Below are 22909 nucleotides of genomic sequence, written 5' to 3'. Positions count from 1 at the left end.
TCTTTTTTTGTTATGGGGATGTCACACCGATTATTCTGTGGCTTGACACTGCCTCTGAAGGACGCATTACTCAATTTCCTGCTTTTCTGTCTGATGATGCTACTTGGATGAGATTATTTTCTCAGTGACTGAGTGTAGACAAGACCAAGATCACACTCCTTGGGGCCGAATGATGGTCTTCAACCTGGGGAAAGAGGCCTACTCCACTTGCCTTAGTAAGATATGTTTGATGCTCTCTCGACAGCAAACCCTCCATGTGTTCCTGGACTTTTTGGGTCTACAACACATAATTGCCCCTTTTTTAATCTGTGAGAAAGTTCCTGCCTCTTTTCCCTCCTCTCCCTTCCGAACATCGGAGGATGTTGGTACCAGATACCACCAGGTAACACCTGCATTCATTATGGCAATTCATTTGAACTTGCTACTCCTAAACATCTTCTGATAAGACTTCAGCTGATCAGGAACAGCAGCTGGACTGCAATATGGCATCCCTAAATATGCCCATGTTCAACCTTTTTGGCTTCATTGGATTACATTAGAAACCCTTGTGTATTTGTCAAAAGGTTTGTTCCGTAGCTGGTTTGATGTTATTTTTGCAGAGGTTTTTCATAAGTACTCCCTCAAAAGCTATTAGATTTGCTTTAGTCCTCTTGAAAGTTTATATCAACAAGCGTGGTTGGGCTGTCACCTAATGTGGCTTGTCATACCTACATTTTGGAACACTTTCCCTTTTTCCTTAAGAATGGTTACTACCCACCTCATGTTTTGCAAGAAGCAGAAGCTCTGGCTTTCATATTAACATTTTTTTTACAGTGGCTCTCTCCACTCTAATGGAAGGACACATTTGGGTATTTGCATGCTAAAAACATTTAATATCAAAACAAATGTGAAAAGGTCTCAAAATGTAGACAGCTACCTAACCATCCTTTGAACTTTGCTTTGCCACCAAAAAAAGCTTACCTGTAAGCACTTTGATGTTCAATTATACATTCTTCGATGTATGCCCTGTAACAACCACCCTCTAACTGGGACCTTGTATACTCAAATTAAGAAGCCTCTAGGTGGATGGGGAGAAAATGGAAATAAAGGAGATAGAAAGCATACATAATGTCCAGTAACCCATCTCAGCACCGTCCTTCTCTTTGACACCCAATACCCCTGCCCTGCTCTATTTGTGTTTGATTATGCCATGACATTTGGACAGGCAGACATCTTATTCTCTTGCTCCCCTTCTGGCCCTGAGAAATGGTGTATGAATTAAATCCCCCCTTTAGTTTTAATGGCAACCAAGACCAAAAGCAAATTCACCAAGGTCTCAAGCAGTATGGACTGCAATAGGCTTTACAAGCGAATGGGTCGGTCCTGAGGCGGAAGCTGGGACTCTGTGCGAGCATTTGTTGAGACTGTGATTTTAGCTTACTTTACTCTTAACTGCACTTGCACTTACTCGTTTAATGTTGTGTTTCGATTTTAATTATAAATATTCGGTTTCGCGCACGCTGAGCTGTTACTCACTTGCTGGGAACGCTCTGTCTCCCTCGAAGCGCCCATTGCAGACGATTAGGTACTGCGTGGGGTAACGACTTCGGGCGCCATCTTGAGTGAGGCGAGGAGCTGGAGAGCGGCCTAGTGCTCGGCCCCTCCCGCCACACAGCATAAAAACCTAGTGTATTCCCTCACTCGCTGATTTACAAGCGAATGGGTCGATCCTGAGGCGGAAGCCGGGACTCTGTGCGAGCATTTGTTGAGACTGTGATTTTAGCTTACTTTACTCTTAACTGCACTTGCACTTACTCGTTTAATGTTGTGTTTTGATTTTAATTATAAATATTCGGTTTCGCGCACGCTGAGCTGTTACTCACTTGCTGGGAACCCTCTGTCTCCCTCGAAGCGCCCATTGCAGACGATTAGGTACTGCGTGGGGTAACGACTTCGGGCGCCATCTTGAGTGAGGCGAGGAGCTGGAGAGCGGTCTAGTGCTCCGCCCCTCCCGCCACACAGGCATAAAATGGCTCCCTGACATAGGAGGCGCAGCGGACGGGCGCAGAGGGCGCGCCGGCGGCGCGCCGAAGGCTCGCCAAAGGCTAGCCTGTCTGCGCCCGTCCGTGCCAGTCCCGGGCCTAGGGCCAGTCATGCTGCCGGTTCACATCTTATCCAAAGATACCCCTGGTCTAGATCCCAGCTGATGGCCTTGAACAAGGAAGCTTGCATTCCCCAGGTACGCTGTAATCTGACCTCGCCTACCTGGTCTCATTTTAAATGTAAGCATTGCACCTTTTCCTTTAGGATTAATAAATCTATCCCTCTTGCCACCTATACTCCTCCCATTCTTACCCGCCTATACATGGCTGGCTTATTGAACTGCCGCTCTTTGCCGTGTCACTCTAGTGACATATGGCTATTACTTTCTGAGACGTCCTAGGATTTACTTTTTCTCACAGAGACGTGGATCAAAGACTCCTCTAATCCAGATATTGCTCTGGCCACACCCCCTGGCTATCGCCTAATGGGAATTAGCCACGAGGGAGGAAAGTCTGGAGGTGGAATTGCTGTCATTTTACAGAACCATCTAACCATCACCTCTAGGAAAATCTCCAACATAGGTTCCATAGAGGCATTCTATTTCTCTATCTCAGATGCCTCCACTGCCGTATTTTCATGCGCCTTGGTATACTCCCCACCTAACGTTCCCCAGCCCGCAATTGTTGCATTATTGGCGGCCATTGCTGATCTCTCTCATAAACATCCTCACTTTACGGTACTAGGAGATTTCAGTCACCACATTGATGTATATGATTGTACACGCGCCAAAAATCTCTTAGACTCCATGCAAGGTCTGAATTTAATTCAAAAAGTCAATGGCCCCACCCACTCTGCAGGACACACCCTTGACTTAATTTTTTCAAGCTGGTCTGACCTTAAGGTTCTTCCACCTATGCCCCTCACGTGGTCTGACCACTACTTGATCCCGTTTGAAATATCCACTCTTTTACCACCTAAGATGAATCTGACTATCAGAGACCAGGGTAGAAAGTGGCATAAAGTTACCTGTACGGCTCTGGAACAATTGTCTAGGAACAGCTCTGATTCTCTTGCGGATGATCTTAATGTAGTTGTAGCTACTTTTAATAATGATCTAGCTGCTGCTATTGAACAAATTGCCCCTATGCAGAACTTCACCTCTCAACGTTCTAAACCCTCATCCCCCTGGTTCTCAACGTTGTTACGAGATAACAGAAGTAAATGCAAAAAATTGGAACGTATCTGGCGTCGTTCATACGACCCAGAGTCCAAAGCCCTCTACAGATCAGCTCTTAAAGAGTTCCACAAACTCAAACGTAATGCCATGAAACAGTACTTCACGGACAAAATTAAAAGAGCGGAAAATTCCACCAAGACGCTCTTTAATATTGTTAAGGAGTTCGCAAACCCTTCTGCTTTGGCATGCCCTGTCATCCCTAGCCAACTACTTAGTGATGGCTTGTCGGACTTCTTTTTTGAGAAAATTGTGAACATTACGGCAGCTATTCAACAGACTCCGTTAGCTGCTACTTCAGCCAATAACACCACCTGCGCTATAGCATTTACCTCTTTTAAACCGCTGTCTGAAGATCACGCTCTGTCCTTGTTTCTAAAATGTAAGTCCGGCTCCCCCCTTGATCCTGCCCCGGCTCAGATTCTGAATGAATTAGCTCCGCTACTGATTAAACCTTTGTTAAAAATTTGGAACTCTTCCCTGCAATCGGGCCTTTTTCCTTCTTTGTGGAAACATGCGCTGCTGGTACCAATCTTAAAAAAAACTGGTGCCGACCCATTATGTTTTAGTAATTATTGGCCCATCTCACTTCTCCCTAAACCAGCAAAAGTATCTGGACTATTTAAAGCCAACACACAGGAGGCTGAACCTCTCCCACGACCTGCTGTTCATGCAACGTTTTGAGTACTGTCCTATTCTTTCCCTTAACCATCCCCTTTCCTTTTTATGACCTAACCTGTCCCTTTCCCAGAAAACCTTTCTCTCTTCATGCAGAGGTTTCTTTCTGTACCTGTGGGAATTCTGCTTTGCACTAGAGTTAGACCCCATTCTGGAGGCCAAACGGCAGACGTGCTACTGGGCCCCAACGGTGGTGGTTGAAGTTGTTTGCCACAGGTGTCCTGGAGTCCATCCAACTATTGATCAGAAGACTGAACCAAGTACATATCTTTCCGCACTTGCCTCTCAGGGTAGCAGTGGTGAGCAGTCACATGCCCCTCATGGAGGTAGTGAGGGAGAGTACGGCTCACAACTCAAGAATTGACCTACAGACACAATAACATAAATGTCCAGCCCAGTGCTTATCTTTTATTCAAAGAACGTTCTTTTAATCACCTAGTAGATATACATACTATTCAATTCATGTTAAGGTACAAGTCAGTGACCCTGATGATGCCTTTTCTGTGCGGCACTACACCTGTCAAACCCCTCTGTGCTGAACCCACCCAAGTTGGTTTTCTTAATAGCAGGATCCCCCCAGTGGTGACAGCAAAGGCATGGATCAGGCCCTAGGGCAATCCCTAGTGTCCCTCAAAAGTTAAATGTACACATGGTTCACTTCGGTTCACGTTTCTTCCCCCTAGCGGTCTTGTAGATAGTTCCTGCAGTGAGTGAGGACAGCCTTTGGGGTTGCTGTGTAGGCCAGGCGTGGTCACATCTCTAAGCATGCAGTCACCCAGCACTATCCTTGTAGTGCAGCAGCTTGACACATGGTCCGTAAATGTGGCATGGGCTGTGGTGGTTCTGCTTTGGGTGTGAAGTGGGTCTGGGCCTGTATCTGGGTCATTAAGTTATTTGGTCAGATGTATCAGCGCCTTAGAAGATGGAATTACGATTGTGTAAGTCAACTGAAATGAGCAAGCACCATATTGCACCTCTGAAAGTTAAGTAAAAGTTTTTTCCATGAAACAGCCATATCACTAAGAAGTTTTCTGAGCTTTATATCATCCTTGATCCTAGATTTCTTTAACTTAAAAGGCATGGCTTTATCATCTAGTGTGCATAGCTAACGTGATGAAGAAAGTCCTTGTCACACAGGAAGGTGATTGATAGCAAACCTAAAAAAATCCCTAGTCCTCCTTTATTAGGTGGCCTATACATTACAATGATTGTTTAACTTTGGAATATGATCGAGTTCTGAACAAGTGTAATTTCAGTGGAATTTAATTTTGTATGAAATTAAGACAGTAATGAATTTCTTTTGATGAATTATATTGTATTGTATATTTGATTTTGTGTGTTTTACCATCATTTGCAATGTAAATAATTTTGATTGATTGAATATGTAATGACCCCTTGCAGTGCCTTATCCTACAGCATCTACGTTATACCTTTTTGAAGTTATGACACTGTGATAGAACGAGAACTATGTTACTGGATCAATTTCCTGCACCACATGCCTATGGCTAAATCCTCGGCACAGGTGATCACACTACCCAACATGCTTGTGGTGTGATGTTGCTCATACATTTAGGTGCCGATTCCGATCCGGTAAAAAAAATTACTGTACGACTCGTATCCGTATTTTTTTACGTACGAGTCGTACAAGTACCGTACAAATGGGCAAGTACGATCCGTACGTGAAGAATATCTACGAATAGCGTCAGGAAAAGTCTACGAGAGTGCGCCGGAAATTTTTTACGTCCGAATATCGTCGGGAAAAGTGTACGAGAGTGAGCCGGACATTTGTACGTGCAAATCGGAAAACACAAGTCCGAGCGCGCAAGTACGATCCCGACCGTCCGTCCGAATACACAATCGCACGGAAAAAGGCCCGTACGGAGCTAATGCAGTAGCACACATGTACACGGGTAAACCTATGCCCGTGTACGAGCCGAACGGGCCCCCCACCACCAATTCTGTCAGCACCGTACACCACCCTGTCCGCACTGTACCCCAGCCCCACAACTGTACGCGCCGACCCCCCCATGTACGCGCATCACCCACGCATGTACGTGCCGTACCTCTGCATGTACGCACCGTACCCCCTGCCGTACCTCCGCATGTACGCACCGGACCCGAGCACCGCCTGTACGCACCTTACCCCCTGCCCCCCACCGCATGTACGCACCGTACCCCCTGCCCCTCACCGCATGTACGCACCGTACCCCAGCACCGCATGTACGCACCGTACCCCAGCACCGCATGTACGGACCGTACACCAGCACTGCATGTACGCACCAAACCCCCTGCCCCCCCACCGCATGTACGCACCGTACCCCCTGCCCCTCACTGCATGTACGCACTGTACCCTAGCACCGCATGTACGCACCGTACCCCAGCACCGCATGTACGGACCGTACACCAGCACCGCATGTACGCACTGAACCCCTTGCTCCCCCACCGCATGAACGCACCATACCCCCTGCCCCCCACCGCATGTACGCACCTACCCCAGCACCGCATGTACGCACCGTATCCCCTGCCCCTCCACTGCATGTACGCACCGCACCCCCCCATGTACGCGCCGTCCCCCCCTGTACCCGCAGTACCCCCACCGCATGTACGCGCCGCACTCCAACACCGTACCCCAGCACCCACACCCAGTATCGAGTATGTACGGATCGCACCTACGCAAAAAAGACTCCTACAGAACCAGGACACTGTTAAACAGCAGAAGGAGGGTCAATCCGACTCGCACAACACCACCAAACACATCCACACGACAAAATACATCTCAATGACTGACCTGCCACATCCAAACAGGCCAACAGAGGCCCCAAACACAACCACCTCTTATAACACACCCACCAAAATTCAAACACAGCCCCACCCAAAAATTGACCAATAAAAAGGGCCCACACACACAAACCATGAGCCTTTGCAACAGACCCACTACTGACAGAGCACACACACAAACAACCCCACATTACTCATACCTTCGCTACACCTTCACTCACACACCTTCACACAACCTCCACCACAAACATCCCCCTCTTCACATTCACACACACACACACTCACATACACACCCACACACCCACAACCATCCACACCCACACCCCACACCATGCCCACAGACAAGAATCCAAAGTTCACTACGGCGGAGCTGGACCTCCTTGTCAATGAAGTCATCAGAGTCGAGTCACAGCTGTTTGGAACATTGGTCAGACAGACCAGCATAGCTGAAAAATCTGCCATGTGGCAGAGGATTATCGACAGGGTGAATGCTGTTGCGCCCGTCCGAAGGACCAGGCATGAATGCCAAGCCAGGTGGTACGATCTGCGCCGGGCGGTCAAGAGGAAAATGAATGAAGAATATGCCCAGACTAACATCACTGGAGGTGGGCCGCCCCGCAGACCCGTACACTACCATCCCTGGGAGGAGAAGGTGATGGCCCTGCTACCGCCGGTGGGAGTACAAGGAGTTGAAGGAGTCGCAGAGCCTGGTGAGTACACAAACAACTTACGTAACATGGGGGCAATGGGGTCCACACAACATATACACCAAATGCACGCAACTTCCCACAAGCACTCACCGCACACAACCACACTCACAAACCATGCTCATGCCACTAACGTCTCCATGCACCCTTCACAAATCAAGGCAAGGCCATGTCCAAGGCTACAACAACCAGAAACACAAGACTGGATGTCCGGGAGGCTGGGAGGGTGGGCCCCACACAACACATAGTGGAAATGAGACGCAGACAACAATGACCTCAGCCCATATGGCATATGTACATACCCATGCACAATGCACAGGGACTGGCAAACTACTGACAAGGTAGCTGACACTGGGCCCTGCTGTATGCAGCACAAGGCCCTCCTGGGACCACTGTACACTCAAACTCCAACTCCACAAGCACAGGTATCTAGCACAGGAACTCACACTCACTGTCATGCCAGCATGCACCATGAGGGGACAGACACATCACCTGGGAGACACAATGACAAAGCACACTACACCCAACAGCACGCCAGGTCACCCCCTCTAACACAAGCACACACCCCCGGGGCAGGCAACGGATTTACACACTCCCACAATGGACATTTATTTATTTATTTATTTATTTAACTTGTATGGCGCAACAGCTACCCAAAAAGGGTTTCCCGGCGCCTGGACGAAAATACTGTAAGGAAACTTTATTGGTTGAAAAGCCAGGTTTTAAGGGCACAGCGAAAGTAAGAGTAGGATGGCTCTCTGCGCAGGGCAAGAGGAATCGAGTTCCAAAGAGAGGGGCCCAAAACAGAGAAGGATTTACCTCCCATTCTAGAGAGTTTGAAGCGAGGCACATCAAATTTTTCAAGTGAGGAGGAACGGAGAGAGCGGGTAGGTGCATACTGGCGTGCAAGAGTCTGGAGGTAGTCAGGTGCACGGCCCCATTTGATTTTGTGCATAAAGGAAAGGGCCTTAAATTCAACACGTTTGTCAATACAAAGCCAGTGCAAAGCACGAAGATGGGGGGAGATAGAGGTGCGTCTAGAAATTCCGCATAAAAGTCGAGCAGCGGAGTTTTGCACAAGTTGCAGCCTACGTGAAACTGCTCTGTTTGCACCTAGAAACAAAACGTTGCCATAGTCCAAGCGGGAAGTAATAAGGGCATGGACTACGGTTTTCTGGGTATCTTTAGGCAACATCCAGGTGATTTTGCGCAGCCACTTCAGAATGGTAAAACAAGTGGCCAACACCTTGGTGGCATGATGGTGCATTTTCAAGGAATCGTCGATGAAAAATCCTAAATTACGGACATGGTCAACGGGGCGGGGGAGAGAACCCAACTCAATCGGCCAGTGACAGGCACCCCAAAGATCCTTCTGTCTACCCAAGATAAGTACCTCAGTTTTATTTGCGTTAAGTTTACGATAGTTGTTGTTCATCCAAACAGCAATTTGACGTAGACCCGACTGAAGAACGGAAACAGAGGAAGAAGGATCAGATTTGGAGAGTGAGAAGATGATTTGAGAGTCATCAGCGTAGGTGAATAGAGATAGGCCAGTTTTGACAGCAACGTCAGCCAGAGGCCTAACATATAGATTAAAAAGCAAAGGACTTAGAATGGAGCCCTGAGGGACTCCAAATGGTGATGAATGGGTGTTAGAGCTGTCAGATGCAGAACACACTTGAAAGGTGCGATCAGCAAGAAAGGAAGATAGCCAGTCCAGAGCCGGACCACATACACCAAAGGATTCTAGAGTGTTAATTAGGATAGGGTGAGAGATGGTATCGAAAGCAGCGCTCAGATCAAGTAAACTGTCTCACCAGAATCCAATAGGTGGCGCAATCGTTCAGTGACTCCTAGAAGTGTGGTTTCAGTTGAGAAACCAGCACGAAAGCCAGACTGGGAAGAATGAAGGAGATTGTTGGTGTCCACAAATTTGGCAAAATGAGTGTGGATGTGTTTTTCCAACAGCTTAGAAAAGATGGGGATGAGAGATATGGGGCGAAAATTAGACAAAACTTTAGGGTCGGCATCAGGCTTTTTAACAGGGGGATAACCATGGAGTGCTTCCAAATAGGGGGAACAATAGAAGATATAAGGGAAGAATTTAGGGCTTCCATGATCCCCTGGAGATGGGCGGGGTCAAGTTGTTTCATTATGGAGGCCGGTAGAGGGTCATTAGGAGAACCCGATTTAATAGTGCCAAGAGTGGAGATAAAAGTTTCCAAATTCAGGAGGGGCCAACAGGATAGTGTGGGAGAATCGCTGAAATGTTCTTGACAAGTATCAATCGAAATGGGAGAAGAAATAATACAGCTAAGGGGCGAGTTAGCAATTTTGGAGTGAATGAGTTTGATTTTGTCAGAAAAAAATATAGCCAAATCATCACAAGATTGCTTGGAAAGAGGCGGAGGTTTAGCTATGTTCTGAGCGCCAGCCAGATTTCTCACTAAGCTAAACAGAGTCTTAGGGCGATTAGTGGCAGTGTCGATGACATTACAAGTGTAAGCAGCACGAGAGGATTAGCACAGATCGTGATAAAGTTTTAGAGAGTTTTTGTAAACTACTTTCAGATCAGGGGCACAGTTTCGCCGCCATTTTCTTTCTAGTGCTTTGCATTTAGATTTTTCAGTCCTAAGCCTATCAGTAAACCAAGGCGCAGGTGGGTGATGGTAAGTTGCTTTTTTTTTAACAGGGGGAAGGCATAAATCAGCATCATGGGACAGCCAATTTTGTATGTTTTCAGCAGCGACAGGTGCCTGCATAGTAGCGGGGGGTGATGTTTCCCTTAGCAGGTTATTTAGAGCGTTGATATCAACTTTTTTCCAGTCTCTAGTGAAAAACTTAGACTGTGGGAAAACTGGGAGGAAAATGTCAGGGGCCTGAATTTGAAATTTCTGTAAGAAGTGATCCGTCCAGAAAACAGGTAGCGCAGGTTCACACGCCATAGATGTGATGTTGGAAAAAATAGGATCTAAAAGATGGCCTGCGTTATGAGTGGGACCAGTATTACAAAGAGGCATATTCATAGCTAAAAGATCAGAAATTAAATGGGAACTGGTGGCATTAGCAATATCTTCCAAATGAAGATTGAAGTCGCCAAGTAGCGAGAAATTAGAAGAGGTTAGAAGAAGAGAAGAGACCACACTGGGCAGCGACGCCGACCACAGTGAGGAAGAGCCTGGAGGTCGATAGAGCAGGAGTCCAGAAAAAGAAAAATTAGGAGTAAGTGTAAGTGTAAAACGTGCGGCTTCACAATTAGGAAGAATGATGGATTCAAAGTTGCATTGGAAAATATGTTTATAAATGACAGCAATACCCCCGCCTGGTCCCGTAGTACGGTCCAATCTAGCAATGGCGTAATTGGATGGTAAGGCAATGGCTATATCGGGGCCAGAACTGTTGTGAAGCCAGGTCTCGGTTAAGAAAAACGCATCTGGAGAATCTTCCAACAGAAGATCGAAAATGAAGCTTTTATGCTTAGGAAGAGAACGACAATTCAGACTCAAGAAATGAAACTTAGGAGCTGTATTATCGGACAACCTAAATGTAGGATCATTAGACTCCAAGGAGTGGGACAAGGCGAAGGAGCAGTGGGCCCCTGAGCATGAAAGGGAGGGAGTAATGTCAACAGGAAACAAATCACAGTCAGCAGAATGGATTGGGCGTAAGGCAAAAAGCTGAGATGAGGAATAGACTAATCTAGGGCATACAGACAAGGACAAAGGGGCAGGGGTACTGGCCCCAGGCCCCGGTCTGCCGTGGACGGGCGCAGACGGGCTTGCCTTTGGCGCGCCTTTGGCGTGCCACCGGCGCGCCCGCTGCGAGCGTCTGCTGCGCGCGTTGACAGGCATCACAAATGAAGGCTGCAGGAATCACGTGTCAGCAATGACGGTGAAGCCCCACCCCCCGCAAATACCCAATCAGTGTTGTTCCGCAATCTCCCTCCACATCAAACGGGATAACCCGTGGTGGAACGGGGAGTGGGCGGGTCAAGAGGAAGGCAATTCAAGGTATGTGCAAAGTCGCAATGTAAACAAAGTAGCAGCAAAAGTGACAGAGTAGCAGCAAACAGTTTAAAAATACGGAGAAAGCATTACATTTAAAAGATTAAAAAGTTGAGGAAGACAAGCTAGCAGGGCGCTACCTTACAGCTTACGTCCGCTGCGCGCGTTGACAGGCATCACAAATGAAGGCTGCAGGAATCACGTGTCAGCAATGACGGTGAAGCCCCACCCCCCGCAAATACCCAATCAGTGTTGTTCCGCAATCTCCCTCCACATCAAACGGGATAACCCGTGGTGGAACGGGGAGTGGGCGGGTCAAGAGGAAGGCATGTGACACAACTACACCAATCCAGAGCCAAATAAGCATCGGAGCCACCAATCTACAGGTCAAACACTCAGAAGAACATCCCAATATGTCCCCCGCAACATACCCATACCCAAGTGGACATTGAGAGGAATGCTAGGGACAACCAACTACCTGGAGGAACTGTGTCAACTTGAATATGTATGAAACATAGATGTGGCAGGAAACACCATTGACATTGTCTCTCTCTCACACACAGGGCAACGTCGTCGATCTCCCCCAACACTGGGGGGGAAGAATCACTGTCCCAGGCTCCGCGTGAAGACGATCCCACCGGCAGCGACGACTCTCACCACTCCGTGGATGACCCTGACCAACCTGGCCCCTCTGGTGCCCAAGCACCTGCAGCACCTGCGTCAGGTACATCTGTGCCAACCACCACCCCCATTCCTGCCACATCCCAGCACACACCCAGGAGCCCTGCTCGCACTGAACAACAGAGCCAGTCTGACCAGGAGGGACAAGGTTCTCCGGGCAACCAGGAGGAGGCAGGCAACCCTGCAAATGCCATCCCTCAGGGGTCCCGTAGACCCGATGTGCCCACAAGGGCAGGCCAGGCTCAAGTGGGCAGGGGTGGTGGGAGTGGAGGCAGGCGGAGGCGCAAACCTGACCGGCCAGCTCAGGACACCGGTATGTCACACATACGCAACATCCTGGACACATACCGGCGTGACACCAGAGGCATTGACCAGGTCGTGTCCAGACTTTCCGGGATGCAGGGGACCCTCGATGAGATTAAGAACCTGCAGGTCGAGCATCATGCCAGTCATCAACAACACCAAGGACGGATGGAGGCAAGACTGGCTGAGCTCCTGGCGGTGCACAGGGACGTGAGCCAATCACTCCGTCAGATCGCCCAAAGCCTGGTAAACCCTCCCTGTACCAACAGGCGTAGACCAGCACCAGACACAGGGAGGGACGAGGAGGAGGAGGATTCATCTGACGGAGCGAGCCTAACATCGTCAAGGCCTGCATCTGAGGGTCCCCGGAGGAAGGTGGGTCGTCCACGTAAAAGACCGTGAGAGTCAGCGGACCATCCCCATCTCCCAGGTCACCTGGCCTGGCACCTGGCCCTCTGGCGCAACAGCAGCACCTCACCCAATGACATTCTCTGCCACATGGACTTGCTGGTCACAGTCTGACCAATGATGACCAATACTGTGGTCTGGACTCTGATGACTCCAACTGACAAGGATGCCATCTCCCCCTGTGAACTTTGGATTATATTCCCCCGGTAGTGCACCTTAGCACATCTACCAAAAGACTCACACCACCAAAAATAAAATCTTATTATTCTGCACATGAGATGTTGCTGTCATTTGGCATATGTGTGTGGAAATGTCTAACTATGCCTGAGTGTTGAACTAACTGCAGCCATCCCAACCCTGAGATCAGAGCCTGGTACAGGACACACATGGGTCACAAGGTATCATACAATGTAGGCATGGAGCACAACATTCACCTGTGATGGCCTCTGGCTGCTGAGGGGGTGCTTGCTAAACTGTGCGGAGAGACCTATTTGGGAGATTATCATCAAGGCGTAGAGGTCATGGCTCATGTGGAGGTACCCGGGGAGGGAGTCCCAGGTATGTGTGGCCAGGTGGGAGAACAATGTCCTGTATGCTGGAGTACGGTGGATGTGAAGAACGGTGGCCAGGGCAAGGTTGGATGCACGGAGATGGCCCAACGGGATCTAGGATGACAGACGTACAAGGTTGGTGTAGGGTCGGGTTTGTGGACTGCCTCCTGAGTGTGGGTGGAGAGTGTGGAGGTCATCCTGCAGCAGGCAGTGATCCATTGCAGCTATCTATGCTGGACGGTGAGGTGGCTGGGGCGCAGGGTGTTGAAGCTGAAGTGTGCAGATGCCCCCTGGAAGTGGACCAGTTTCCTGGGAGTTTGGATGTACTTGCTCCGTAGAGGGCAGGGCAGTATTTGACACGGATGTTGCCATGGACCTGGGGTATGGTCTGTCTTTACTTGGAGTGGCTATCTGTGGATCAAGTGCATAATGCAGAGGGCGTTGCAGCAAGAGGTACAGATGCTGTGGACTAGCATGGCATATGTGAGCCAGCCAAACATGATGCACACCATCTTGTGTGTGTGGCCACTGGGTGCTTGTGCAGGGCCCGCAGCAGCAGGCGCCATCTCCCTGCAATATGCCACATTTTGCACACAAAGACTAGGATGTCAGAAGGACAACTGCAACAGGCGCGTGTGTAAAGTAAGGAGTGTCCAGTGTCACATGGCACACCCAACGACAATGCATGCACAATCACCAAAGAGCCATTACACCGGATCAGGAAACTGAAGGCCGACCTGCGCACAGGAGACACACCCTCAGCAGCTGTTGATGGCCCATTGTGTGGTCGACCTAGCAAAAAAACATACACAACCATGTACTACATGCCCAATCGGGAGCCTAATCCATGAGCAACTGCATGCATGTCACTAAACTACACATGGACTCCTATGCATTATTTACAACAAGTATGCCAGATATGCCGCATGCTAAGTGGCAAGAGACCTGCATTGACAGAGATGAGGCACCTTGGAGTGTGACGAACACCTTTATTACTCAGCCTCACACTAATGGAAATGCAACCATTGGAACAGACTCACAGGTCATTTGGCTGAACATGTGTGATCTACACTGGACACCCCCTTCAACACACAGATGTGGTAAATCCTACTGAGCTGGCACACAAGTGAAGGGGTTGAGCCTAACACCCCTTGCTGCACACAGAGAGTCTGCAATTCCCCATTGAGGCTGTCATGGGGATGTCCCACTCCATGTCCACCATTAGCATCCCGTATGTTCCTGAGGGACGTTATACACACATTGATTCCTTCATCAGAATCCACAATCCATGACAGATGACTGTCAGGAAGGGTGACTATCAATTCATGGGAGCCATGCAACACGTCATGTGGCCCATGGTGAGTCGACATGTATGCATGGTAACACAACATGCACAGGAGCAGTCTCCACAAATCACAAACACGTACCACCCACAAAACGCCTTGCTGCACTCCTTACCCCAAATGACTGTTCACCATGTCTGTGCATGTAACTCTGATGCAGCACACATTGCAATACTCATGAGGAATAGCAGGACGGCAATGATGACATGAGCAGACGACAGCCGCAGTGGAGGACAGACACACAACAAGTCAGCTAAGAGCTAGTAATCCGCAGACATGTGCATGTACTCTACAGGAATGATGTCGTCACCATGCTATTAATGAATTTTGTGTTCCCGCAAAAATGTGTGGAGTGACATCATCACTTGAATGACACATCAGAACACACCTCCAAGTCACTCAGCACACAGTCAGCTCGACACACACATTGCAACACATGCCACACAAGGCTCTAAGCGTGCACACTCAGACACAGGGACTCACCATCATGAGAAGAAGTTGCGGATAAGCTGACTCCGGATGTCCTCATCCTCATCCTCCTCCTCATCCTCACTTGCCCCCGTGCCCAAGCCCTTCATCCTCCACGGGTGGATGATCTTGCTCATCGGGATCCAGGATGAGTGGCACGGGCTTCTCCACTGCCATGTTGTGCAGCATGCAGCACACAAGGAAGATTTTGCAGACCTTCACCGGGGCATATGGGAGGGCGCCGCCGGTCTTGTGGAGGCACCGGAATCTGCTCTTCAGGAGTCCAAACGTCCTCTCAATAACGCGCCTCGTCTGCCCATGGGTGTCGTTGTACCGGTGTTCTGCGGCGTTTCTGGGGTTGCGGAGAGGCGTCATCAGCCATGGCATGTTGGGATAGCCAGAGTCCCCTACATGGAAACATCATGGGCAGAAGTGGGTCAGGAGAAGCAGTAAGATATTGAGATACCGCAAAACACTGGACTAACAGAGTATACCCACCAACAAGACATGCACGTTCGTTGCGCAGCTGCAGCATCATTTCAGGCACCCTGCTACGCCTCATGATGTAGGCATCATGTGCTGATCCTGGAAAACGGGCACAGACATGGGATATCAGCATGTTAGCAAGACATACCACAAGGGCATTGATGGAGTGGTAATGCTTGCGGTTACGAAAGGCTACCTCCTGTGCCTGTGGTGGTACCAAAGCCACATGTGTCCCATCAATGGCCCCAATGACATGGGGCATCCCTTCCAGGGCATAGAACTCACCCTTGACACCTGTCAACTGCTCACGAGTTGGAAAATGTATAAAATCATCCAGGTGTAACAACATGGCCTCTAACACATCATGCAGGACACGGCTGAACATGGTCTGGGACATGCCACCTACATCAGCTATGGTCAATTGAAACGTACCCGTGGCAAAGAAAGGTAGGGCTGCCATCACCTTCATCTTGGGTGTCAGTGCAGTAGGATACCTGTGTAGCGGTTGGAGGTGTGGTGCCAGCCTTGCGGTCAAGTTGTCAATCAACGGTTGTGAGAAGCGGTAGCGGCGTATACAGTCACGTTCCCTCATGGAAGCCAAGTCTGGCATTGGTCGGGGGAGAGGCGGTGCCCTGCAGAAATTTGGAAGGAATAACGAAGATTGAGTACATCACTACACCAATGTCAATGAACAGAGCACATGTTCAACAGCTAATACACATATGCTACATACAGAGTCTGTTCTGTGCAATGCATCCAGGCCACGTATGGCAGCCAGGTGATACTCCTACCAAGAGTCAGCTACACACGTGGGTGCTCAAGGTCAACACGACATGCCATGAAACTAGCTGTGGGCCAGTGCAAGTGAAAAGCCAGACGCATTACAGGAGTGACAGACATCCACATATCAGCATTTGAAGGATGTCATCTCATACAGACAGCTGGCGGGAGTCTAGATGCACAGGTCACATGTAATCTTGAAAAGGACAGACAACACACATTACCATGAAGGGGTACATGTCAAAAACTGATGACACAGACATTGAGAGAATGCAGATATTGCCTCATGTCAGGGAGTCAGCTTCGAACCATCATGACACATGTAACGTGTGAGTCCACATGTGGCATGGTGTGCGTATATGTGTGTCATGCACATATGCACACAGACACATGTCGGATGCTGCAACATCAGATGGATTTGACGGAACACCAACGGAAAGTTCATGGGAACACATGACACACACTTGACATAGTCACATCGTGGCACACTGGGAGTCACATGTCAGGTGTAATTATCCGTGTACCTGGCTTCAGGGGACAGTTGCGGGTGTTGCTGACTGTGCCATACCAGTGATGCAGTGCTTGACACGTGTGTCCTACATGCACACATGTGCAAAGTGTGAATGGGAAGTGTGCCACGTAGTGCCCCATCACACATGACATGTGTAAACAGCTCATCACACATCTATTGTGCCACAACATGAGGAGACATGTGCCACATCACTACCTGACACACCTAGGCCCTGCACATGAAGGACTGCACTGACAATGACTTGATGTACAGCCTTGTGCGAGTCTGACGCCTCCATTCCTTACGTGTGCGCCTCCTATCACTAGTGTAAGCTGTGAAAGGCAGTCCACACGCTCAGAGGGTGTGTGTAGGGCCCGTACTCACGGGTGTACGAGCCGTACATGCGTGAGTACGAGCCTATCACTAGGACCTACGGTAACCCCAACGATAGTGATACGGGCCGTACTCACGTGTGTACGGGCCATACACGTGTGAGTACGGCCCGTATCACTAGGACCTACGGTACCCCCAACTATAGTGATATGGGCCGTACTCACGCGTGTACGGCCCGTACACATGATGCACCCCCCCAGTCGACGACACAGTCTTGTGATGTGCAGGCAAGCTAGGGGAGACGCATGGCCATGTGGCCCCCCCAAGGACTGATGTAATGGACTGGCCATTGGTCTTTGTGAATAGTCTCGTTTACACATTCTTATTTTGCTGCTGAATAAAGCCTTTTCTTTTTCGTTTGGAAAGTCTTGCATTTCAGGTATTGATGTTGATGCTGATGCTACAGGAGTTGGGGTTGTGGGCATGTGTTCTGTTTCAGGGACATGTTGTACTCTGCTGCTCATGGGGTGGAACCTGGTATCTGCGTGCCGTCACAAGGTCTCTGCAAAGATTATTTGTCGTGTCTGCTCTTTGTGTTTGGAGACATTGTCCCAAGGAGTGTTCTTTCCTCTGTGTCACCTGACATCACCCCTGCAGAGAGTTGCACAATTGTTGTGTTGCCCTGTGTCTACATATCCTTGGCTGGTGATGGATCCCTTCAACTCTGGCCAAGCCTGCTCAGCAATGTGTCCGGCTGCATAGTCTGTGCCATCCTTGGTACTCACTGTACTTGTGTATAGAGTGTTTTGCCATGCCTTCATGGAGACATTGTCCCTTTTCCGCACAATGCATGTGTGTAATCCCAGCCTAGTACACATATGGTACTTGTCCTGCTGGGAATTTGAACACCTGACTCACAATTGTGGCCTTTGTATCTGTGGGAACTCCACCCGATTCCTTCCGTGACAGACAACATCTTGGTGGCTAGGCCAGCACCTGCACATTCCTATCAGTCCTGGGATGTGCGTGTCAGTGTGTGTTCTCTTTGGCTCTCTTAGTTTATTTGGCAGTGGCATGACTATACAGTCTTGTGGCATGATCTCAGTGTGTGTATTGTGCTGCATCTGCCAGGGGTGGTTATGCATGTGTTATTTGTCCTCACACCCACATGTGGTGTGTCATGCAGACATCCATCCTCTTGGGAGTGAGACACTGCTGTCAGTGATGTGTTGTTATGGCACTATCATCATTGTCCTAAGTTATGGATACGTACATTGACCCATGGAGCTGTGGTCATCTGATAATGATGTACACCCCCCCATATCTCTGTCCACTGCTGGGAGTCCTCTGCACCCACCCCCATGGCTCTGTCCACTGCTGGGAGTCCTCTGCACCCACCCCTTTTATATCTGGGCACTGCTGGGAGTCCTCTGCACCCACCCCTCATATGTCTGGGCACTGCTGGGAGTGATAGGCACCCACCCCTCATATGTCTGGGCACTGCTGGGAGGCCTCAGCACCCACCCCTCATATGTCTGGGCACTGCTGGGAGTGATATGCACCCACCCCTCATATGTCTGGGCACTGCTGGGAGTCCTCTGCACCCACCCCTCATATGTCTGGGCACTGCTGGGAGCGATAGGCGCCCACCCCTCATATGTCTGGGCACTGCTGGGAGTCCTCTGCACCCACCCCTCATATGTCAGGGCACTGCTGGGAGTGATAGGCACCCACCCCTCATATGTCTGGGCACTACTGGGAGTGATAGGCACCCACCCCTCATATGTCTGGGCACTGCTGGGAGTCCTCTGCACCCACCCCTCATATGTCTGGGCACTGCTGGTAGTGATAGGCAACCACCCCTCATATGTCTGGGCACTGCTGGGAGTGATAGGCACACACCCCTCATATGTCTGGGCACTGCTGGGAGTGATATGCACCCATCCCTCATATGTCTGGGCACTGCTGGGAGTCCTCTGCACCCATCCCTCATATGTCTGGGCACTGCTGGGAGTGATAGGCACCCACCCCTCATATTTCTGGGCACTGCTGGCAGTCCTCTGCACCCACCCCTCATATGTCAGGGCACTGCTGGGAGTGATAGGCACCCACCCCTCATATGTCTGGGCACTGCTGGGAGTCCTCTGCACCCACCACTCATATGTAAGGGCACTGCTGGGAGTGATAGGCACCCACCCCTCATATGTCTGTGCACTGCTGGGAGTGATAGGCACCCACCCCTCATATGTCTGGGCACTGCTGGGAGTGATATGCACCCACCCCTCATATGTCTGGGGACTGTTGGGAGTCCTCTGCACCCACCCCTCATATGTCTGGGCACTGCTGGTAGTGATAGGCACCCACCCCTCATATGTCTGGGCACTGCTGGGAGTGATAGGCACCCACCCCTCATATGTCTGGGCACTGCTGGGAGTGATATGCACCCACCCCTCATATGTCTGGGCACTGCTGGGAGTTATAGGCACCCACCCCTCATATGTCTGGGCACTGCTGGGAGTCATAGGCACCCACCCCTCATATGGGTGGGCACTGCTGGGAGTGATAGGCACCCACCCACCCACTTGCGCCCTTGCTGTGGTACACTGCTGTCCTAGCCATACACCACCCCCAATTTACAGCTGATGTGCTGCACCAAGTCCTACGCCTGCATCCGTGGCATGTGTACGCCTTGTGTCCATCATGTAATGGGGCTTTAGGGGTACGCATGTACGGCCCGTACCCACGCCCCCAGAGCGTGGGTACCGTCCGTACACGCGTACCCTTACATCACCACTACAATGGTGGTACGGACCGTAACCACGCTCTGGGGGCGTGGGTATGGTCCGTACATGCGCACCCCTACATCACCACTACTATGGTGGTACGGACCGTACCCACGCTCTGGGGGCGTGGGTACAGGCCGTACCACCATTGTAGTGGTGATGTAGGGGTACGCGTGTACGGACCGTACCCACGCTCTGGGGGCGTGGGTACGGTCCGTACCACCATTGTAGTGGTGATGTAGGGGTACGCGTGTACGGCCCCTACCCACGCTCTGGGGGCGTGTGTACGGGCCGTACCACCATTGTAGTGGTGATGTAGAGGTACGCGTGTACGGACCGTACCGACGCTCTGGGGCCGTGGGTACAGGCCGTACCACCATTGTAGTGGTGATGTAGGGGTACGCGTGTACGGACCGTACCCACGCTCTGGGGCGTGGGTACGGTCCGTTCACGCGTACCCCTACATCACCACTACTATGGTGGTACGGACCGTATCCATGCTCTGGGGGCGTGGGTACGGTCCGTACCACCATTGTAGTGGTGATGTAGCGGTACGCGTGTACGAACCGTACCCACGCTCTGGGGACGTGGGTACGTCCCGTAATTACCATTATGGTGGTGACGGGTACGCGTCCACTTCCGTTGTGGCGGGACGTGGGATTGGTGGACACACCCCCCGAAGTGACCAGACCATGGAGGTAATTAATGTGCAGGTTGTATTTGTATTTTGTGGGGTGTGGGTTATGTTTCCTGCCCCTTGCATCCCCCCCCCTTTGCCCCTGGGGGTTGTTCTGACCTTCTGCGGCGTCTGCGGCGGTTTCTGAAGACGAGGTCGTAGGCTATGAGGGCCGGGATGACACGTAGGTTGGGGTCCATCGCTTTCCGCCGCGTACCGGTGCTCCTTGTTCACGTCGTCCTCAATTTCCCGGCAGTTTTTGGCTCTTGTAAAAAATGCTACGTGCGGAGTGACGTAGGCACGATTCGTACTTGCTGGTCCGTAAAACGCTGCCTGACTCCGTCCGGACGTCGCGTCTGCGCCGTCCAAACTCAGATCTGTATGTATTTTTTTGCCGGTCGGTGTTTTTTACGACTCGTACGGAAATGGTGTTTCTGTATGATTCGTACTTGCGAGTTTGTAAGGTGTTTTTCCCGGGTACGAGTCGGACGGAGAAAACGCTCCGTACGACCATTCGTACCCGGGTTTTACCGGATCGGAATCGGCACCTTATTGTGCCTCCACTGCACCATCATGCAATTTCATAAAATATTAGGCTCTCAACTCTAAATTTACTCATCCAGAAAAAAACCTCACTCCAGAATTGAGGACAAAAACCAGGGAGTTACTCTCCCAAGGTCACTGGCATTTTCTGACAGACTCTCAAGTTACTAGAACCCATGTATGTTGTTCTTTGTTTCAAGGTGGTCAATGATGTAGATGTGTCAATCTCTTCTCTGCTTCTCTCTCTCCAGGTGAGCTTAGATCTAGACTTGCCTTATCTCTCTTTTGTCTTCTTGTCTTCCCATTGTCTCTAAACCAGAGCCTACTAGTCTTTGTTACTTGCTTCTCCAAATCGGCTCTGATCTACACTATTCTGCTCTCAACATGGTTTCTTCATCCCCAGGTTGCCTTTGTTCTAGACCTGTCCCCTCTTATTTTGCATTCTCTGCCGCCTGTAGTCTCTGATCTGCACCTTTCTAGTCTCATTCTCTTATCTAGAACCTTTGCTCCCAACATCCAGGTTGCCCGTTTGACCCGCATCATTTTATAAACAATGCTTCAAGTAACGTGATCTGCTCGATCACTTTTGGGGATCGCTTTGAGTACAATGACAAGATGTTCCACAGGCTACTGGACCTGTTAAAGCAACACATGGATGGAGCAACTGGTTTCCTCCCTCAGGTACTGTGATAGATTAAGTGAAATTAATCATTGGTTGTGACTGCACTGAGTCTAAATAACGTATCTCTTAATGTGTCCCATATATCTTTACATTAACATTGTATTGATTTATCTCCGAAATATAATGCAGTGTTATTCAATTGTGTAAATTGCAGTGTAAACCACGTGTGAATGAGCCTGAAAACTTGGGGGCGTATCTACAAGGAAATGGCAGAGCGTGAGACTGCTGCAAATTTCGCAGTGCTGAGCTCCATTTCCAGAATGCAAGGATGCGCTGTATTTGCAGCAATATGGTGCACCCCTGTCTTTTCCCTAGAGCCAGTGCTAAAAATAGCTGCTTGCGCCAACACAGGCACCCTTGCGCCATAGTACAAGGGTGCTTTCATTGCAGGGATGATTAATAAAAAATCAATAATGGCGATATGTTACTTCTATGTGTGCTGCTTTCTGCAGCACACATAGAAGTAGTAAATCGTCATATTTAATTGCTGTTTATGTGCAGGAAGGGACACCTTACTGCACATAGACAATCATTAATGGTGTTTTTCTCTTTCTATGCTTGCTGCACAATTGTGCCATTCTAACCCCTTCTATTTCATGGTGTTAGTTTTTGGCAATGCCTCAGATTTACAGATTCTTGTAAATCTGGGGCAGCGTAAAAAAACAATGGGTTTCGCGATGGACACCCACTGCAACACCCATTGTATGCCCATTCACGCAGATACCTGCGCGAAAGGGTACCATATTTGCAAAGCGGCGGTAAGCTACAAAATGTGGCTTACCGCCACTTTGTAAATATGGTGTAGAGCATTGCGCCACTGGAGTGTCTGTAAAAGTGACATTCCAGTGGCACAATCCCCTTGTAAATACGTCCTTTAGGATCATGGAAATCTTTGTGGCGATGCTCCAAATTATGTCAATCTGGGTGGGTGGGTGTAT

General features: G+C 49.8%; 1 protein-coding gene across 1 annotated transcript in view; it reads left to right on the top strand.

The window, feature by feature from the left end:
• LOC146833614 (cytochrome P450 2D15-like) overlaps window positions 1–22909 on the top strand; it is a 160231-nt gene that overhangs the window by 45704 nt on the left and 91618 nt on the right. Inside the window, exon 4 of the mRNA XM_085601488.1 lies at window positions 21810–21970. Coding sequence (XP_085457614.1) covers window positions 21810–21970 — 161 coding nt within the window. The remainder of the gene's footprint in view (window positions 1–21809; window positions 21971–22909) is intronic.

This window comes from Triturus cristatus, chromosome 4_2 (assembly GCF_964204655.1).
Source record: "Triturus cristatus chromosome 4_2, aTriCri1.1, whole genome shotgun sequence".
Lineage (NCBI taxonomy): Eukaryota > Metazoa > Chordata > Amphibia > Caudata > Salamandridae > Triturus > Triturus cristatus.
This window is presented reverse-complemented; position numbering and strand designations above follow the sequence as displayed.